The sequence below is a fragment of the Cervus canadensis genome, chromosome 9, assembly GCF_019320065.1.
Source record: "Cervus canadensis isolate Bull #8, Minnesota chromosome 9, ASM1932006v1, whole genome shotgun sequence".
Taxonomy (NCBI): Eukaryota; Metazoa; Chordata; class Mammalia; order Artiodactyla; family Cervidae; genus Cervus; species Cervus canadensis.
In genome coordinates, this window is record NC_057394.1 from 55,174,742 (window position 1) to 55,180,727 (window position 5,986).

The 5,986-nt window shown below is 36.4% G+C and overlaps 1 protein-coding gene and 1 non-coding gene across 2 annotated transcripts; one reads left to right on the top strand and one right to left on the bottom strand.

The window, feature by feature from the left end:
* Positions 1 to 216: 216 nt before the first annotated feature.
* On the bottom strand, positions 217 to 2,877 carry LOC122447531 (spermatid perinuclear RNA-binding protein-like). Its single transcript, XM_043478179.1, is given in 3 exon segments — positions 217 to 2,484; positions 2,487 to 2,555; positions 2,558 to 2,877. Coding segments are annotated over 3 exon segments (2,013 nt in total). The 5' UTR covers positions 2,613 to 2,877; the 3' UTR covers positions 217 to 595.
* A 1,920-nt stretch (positions 2,878 to 4,797) lies between these two features.
* Positions 4,798 to 4,904, top strand: LOC122447722. The gene has a single exon (XR_006271371.1). It is a non-coding gene; the product is annotated as a U6 spliceosomal RNA (small nuclear RNA).
* The last annotated feature ends 1,082 nt before the right edge of the window (positions 4,905 to 5,986 follow it).

Sequence of the window (5,986 nt, forward strand, 5' to 3'; positions counted from 1 at the left end):
AATGGTCATTAGAGAAATAAACCATAAGATATTAATAATTCTGTGGCATAATTATTTAAAGTAGTATGTGTAGCTTTAGAACTAGTAGTGGTGAACTTGTTGAAGTGCTTGATAGGGAAGATCCCTGGGAACAGAAATAATTGACATATTTCACTCAATTTATCTTTAAATAAATGAATGTGTATAGCCAAGTATATTTTTTTTTCTTTTTCTGTGTTACAACAAAGCAGTTTATTTGTGATCAGTGTTTGAGACTCTATACATCCTTCACAAAGTTAATTTTACATAATCTGATATTCCTCTTAAAACTTAAAACTTTGAACTGCTAGACTTATTTCCCTAGAACAGAAGGGCTGGTATAAGTTATTTTCCGGAAATGAGGTACCGTTTCACAGAACTAGTTTCTTTTTTGTTTGTTTTCAAGTTTTAGAGAACTAAATTTGCATTTGTTAAAATCAAAAAGTAGGAAAAGATGTTCTTTACAAATAATTTTGATCAAGTATATGTTCAAAGAAAGCAGGATAAAAAGGCTTTTTCGCTAACATTCTGTATGTACTGGGTTGTTGTTGGAATAGGAATTAGCTTCTGTCATTTGCTAAAAGAATGAGTAGTGGGGAACAGGATATGTTGGGAATTTCATAACGGGTAACAGAACCATTCTCTTGGGTAAACCATAGGCAGGGGCAGCTGTGCTGTAACCATAGGGTGTTCCATAGCCTGGAGCTATGTAGCCGGGAGCAGCTGTGGCCCCAACAAAAGCCCCCCTTGTTAGAGTTCCTCTTCCTCTGCCCCGAACAGCTTGGACTGCTGCAGACACAGCTGTATTCACAACACCCTTTGCCTGAGGGATAATCTTCTTTTTCTTATTATTTCCTGCATTGGGTCCAGAAAACAGCTTCTCCAGGGCAGCTAAAGCTGCACTTGCCTTTGCCACTTTCTTATTTGGACCTGCACCTCTGAATTTTTGTCCATCCACTTCTACCTCCATCACAAAGCGTTTGTCATGGCTTCCACCAGTCTCCGAGATGAGTTCATACTTGAGACCTCTTCTTTTTTCATTGAGCTCCATTACAGGATTTTTGCCACTTGCTGTGAGGATAGGGCCCTGAGTTCTTACCTCTAAGGTACTGGAGGTTTCAGTTGTAGAATTTCCAGTATTATTGCTTGAGTTTGAAGACACTGTTTCATTTTTGCCTTCGTTATCTGACTTTTCATCGGAACTCATACATTCAATATCTGCGTCAAAGCCCGTTGGGTATCCCATTGCCTGCAGTACCTTCACTGCTACGTGAAGCTTTGCTGTTTTCTTGGATGGTCCTGAGGCTTCATATGTTGTACCATCCACATCTACAGACATTGTGAAGACTGGGGCATGGACAGGGCCAGACTGAGATAAGAGCTTATACTGAAGCCCAGGCCTGATCTGATTCAACCTCATTAGTGCATTCATAAGGTCTATTGCTTTACTATCCAGAATTTTCCTTAAGTTTCGTTTCATCTTCTTATTGGGATCTTTATCATCCCCTAATCCATCTTCAAATGGCCTCTTCAGAGCTGAAGACCCAGCACCTTCTTTATCAGTAACTGACCAGGAATATTTCTGAAAAGGCTTACTAGATGGAAGGGGGTCCATCTCCAGTACTTTATAAATCTGACCAAAGGCTGATAGTCTGAGTGCATGCTGTGCACTGTGGGTAATATCTTCTTTTTGCTGGATGGTCATATAGCTCAGAGCATCTGTTGGATCTCGCTCACAAGGATCATGAAGACCAGGACCCCCAGGAAGTAGAATTCCAGATGCCAAACACTCCATTACTCGTCTCAAGGCCTCCCCAGCGCCCAAAGGTCTATTACAAGTACCTATAGACTTTTCACATATAAGCTCTAGTGGCCATCCTTTTAATGGTGCCCATGTGGGGACTCTGTTGCACAAATCACGGAGAATGCGGAGGACAATTACACATGACTTTAATCCATTTGCCCTTGCCTGAAACCATTTGGCATGTTGAAGAGACGCCAAGGCGTTCAGGCATTTCTGCCTGTCCAATAAGTCCGGAGAATCTTTCATCGCAACCTTTTCTCCATCCTTCTTCTCCAATTCGTCTCTAATTAGAGGGGAAGTAAGTATCACCTTCAAAGTTAGCGTGGGTTCTTTTGTATTCCGAATTATAATAGATGCCTCATCTACACATTGTTCCACTTGATATTTCTCTTCTGTGAGTTTCTGAATCTGAATAGGAAGATTATCTTTGACTGTATTTAACAGGGTCTATGTGGGTTTGTCTTTGCACATTAAAACCAGCTCCAAGTCCATGTCATCTTTAATCAGCAAGCCTTTTGCAACCAGGCCAATCCTCATTACACCACACAATGTCCGACCACCTTGATCCTTGGAAGAGGTGTCTACGGCCTCTTCCTTCTTTACTTCTGTCTCACCCTCTGCTTTTGTGCCTTTACTTGTTTCATCCAGCCAATCTGAGACTGTTTAAGAGCACACTCAACAGTAGATACCGTATTCTGAACAGCTTCAAGTTCCTCCGGAGATGGATAAATTGCGAATGTTTCACCGTAACATGGCGATCATCATTGGCAAAAGATCTGATAGATCTCATGGTTTTCTATAGTATTTTAGCTTCTTCTTCCGATCCTTTCCCCTCTTTCTTGTCGTCTTCACTAGACACTGTTTTGTGTGACAGTACCTCCTCATAAGCCTGAGTCCCCTGATGGCTCAGAGTCAATATGGCAAAGATATCTGAAGGCTTGTTCTCTAGAATACACCGCACCGCCGCGCTCTGCCCGCGCCCGGTCCCTGCTCCCGCTCCGCCGCCGCCGCCACCTCGTCAGCCTGCGTCTCCAGCTCCTCAGCCCAGCGGCGGCGGCTGCCAAGTATATTTTGAATGAAGTACACATCTCAATGGGAAATCAAAGACTGTGAAATCAGGAAAATTGACTTTATTCAGTCTTGGCTCCACAGTTTACATATTTTATAATCTTAGGGAATTTATTTATTGTCTTTTCCTCTCAGAATATGAATATCATGGGTGAGGTTAAAGAGTGTGTAGTAATCAACAAAAAATTTAAAGTCAGGGTTTTTTCTAAAAGGTGATAAAAGATAATAAACTTTGCAGCCTTGACACAGAGGTCACATCTTTCTCAGCAGAACTGAGCATCCAGTCAATCATGTGCTCTGTCGACGATAGAATATTGGCAGCTTAGTAATCAGTGATTAATTAAACATTTTCCAATGTTACATTTCAGATATATCCCATAAGAATCAAATTTTCTAGATTTTCTTGAAAATAGGTTTATCTGAAAAAAAAATGTAAAATAGGTTTATCTGATCACACTGGTCTAGTACTCTTTAAAGATAATAATTGGTAGGAGTCGAGTTAACAGCTTCCCCTCATAAACAGGGCATGATCTCTAGTTCATCATACTTCTTAAAACTATTTGCAGTTTACCTGAACCTGATGATAAATTCAGTTGAAATTCATCATTGCATTTGATATATTCCATCCTAATAGAATTAGAGAAAAGTGAAATATTTTTGTACTTAATCTCTGTCAAAAGTTTGAAACCAACACATAGACCAAGAAGTCTATAGCATTTTTAAAAGGGGGTATAATATTTCCTCAGGGAGAGTAGGATACTCAGATATGCTTAGCTTGTATAAATAATAATAATAATAATAATAATGTGTCTGCTTTAGAATAGCAAAAGTAAGACTTTATAATTCTTAATCAACCTTCTTATCTTCATTAAAGCCTTGCATACATGGCTCCTTTAATCATTTGAGTTACAAATTCTATTCTCAGAAAGTATACAAATATTATCTGTAAACACACTGATATATGGACAAGAAGATGGAGCATAAAATTTAGTTAGTATGCCAAGAAATAATGTAAAGGAAATGTTGGTACTTTCAGTAATTGTGATTAAATTTTTAAGTCATTCCCACAGTAGTTCATAACATTTCAGCACTTCTAAATAGTATAAGATTTCATTTAATTCACAATATATTTTTTTTATTTTCATGACAAAATCTTTTCTCAGTTTTCAGTTTATTTCACAATAATAACAAAACTATCAGCCACTGAGCACTATGCCAAGTGTTTTAAATACAAGAGCTAATATTTAAGTCTCATAAAAATCATGCAAGTTAAAGTATTTTTTTATTTTTGTATACATCACACTCTCATCCTCTTTATTTTTTTTTTCCTTTTATTTCTATTGGTTGGAGGCTAATTACTTTACAATATTGTAGTGGTTTTTTACCATACATTGACATGGTGCACTTGGATGACCCAGAGGGATGGGATGGGGAGGGAGGAGGGAGGGGGGTTCAGGATTGGGAACACATGTAAATCCATGGCTGATTCATGTCAATTCACAATATTTTTATATCAAAGGGAAAATATCTTCATATTCTACAAAATAAAGCATTCTTCATTAGTATATGATTTTTGTTAGTAGCTTTGATCAGTCAAATACCATTTACATACGTAGACTTTTACATATCCAGGTATCTGTTACATATTGAAACTTTCACCTCACAATTTTATGTAGTTTAAATCAAAACAAACATCTATGAGAATCAAATGGTGTGAATTCTTCTTGACTAAACTTTGGACAAAATTATTAATTTGTTTCTTATATTGTGATTTCTGAGCAGCTAGATAAAATCGTATTTATTTTTATATAAATTGCATTGTAGATTTTTCTAACTATTAATTGATTTTCCTTTCTAATTTTTATCCTTTATATCACTCAGTGAATTATATAGTTAAAACATTTCTTGTGCTCGCTTCGGCAGCACATATACTGAAATTGGAAAGATACAGAGAAGATTAGCATGGCCCCTGCGCAAGGATGACACGCAAATTCGTGAAGCGTTCCATATTTTTTAAAAGAAAAAAAAAAAAAGAAAAACATTTCTTGATTTCTTTATATACTTACAACCCCTGGTTTAGCAACCAGAATATTTTAGACAATGAATTAGTAAATGATCACATTTCATTAGTTAACAGTTAACACCTTTTCTGTATAAAATAATACGTTGTTCACTAGATGAGCAATCGGCAAACAACTCAGTAAATTGATGTGTAGACTGCAAACACCATAATAAAAGTTAGTATAATACTCAGTATTCATTAAAATTATTTAATATGTGTATCATTATGACATCAATGAAATAGACACTATTTTAAAGTAACATTTTCTTAAATATTTATTCAAAATAATTTAATAATAGAGACTCAAAAGCACTTGCTATATAAATCAGAGTAGAATTAATTGATTAATTTATTTACTCAATGTTTGTAATGATATAGTCTAGACACAACAACAATCTTCAATTAAAACATTTTAACAATAAATAGTGTTTACTATATTTGCCTTTTTGGAACAATAGCTTTTACCACTTATGATTGGATTATCTGCATAAACAATTTCTAAAGTCACCTTTTCAACACATTTTTATTAAAATATCCAGTATATGTAAAGATGGGAACTGCATTACAACCACAGAAGAGCCAACTGATAAAATCTCTAGCACAAGCAACACTGCTGTTTCTCACTCATAGAACTAATTTTTTAAAAATCTTATGTTAATTTATTATTAAGAAACGTTTCAGCTTTCCAAAATAAAGTGAGAGGGCTTGATAACATTTATTTTATTTTCAAAGAATTTTTTAACTTGGTTGTCATAGACAGTTTTCTCATTTTATTAATGCACACATTAATTAGTTTGATTGAACTTTCTTTCAAATTTCATTGAGACCCATTTCTGATTCTATCTCCCAGGGGGTGCTTGTGTTAAAGAACCAGCCTGTCAATGCAGGTTAGGTGTAAGAGACTTGGGTTGGATCCCTGGGTTGGGAAAATCCTCTGGGATAAGGGCACAGCAACCTATTCCAGAATTCTTGCCTGGGGAATCTCATGGACAAAGGAGCCTGGTGGGCTATAGTCCATGGGGTCTCACAGAGTC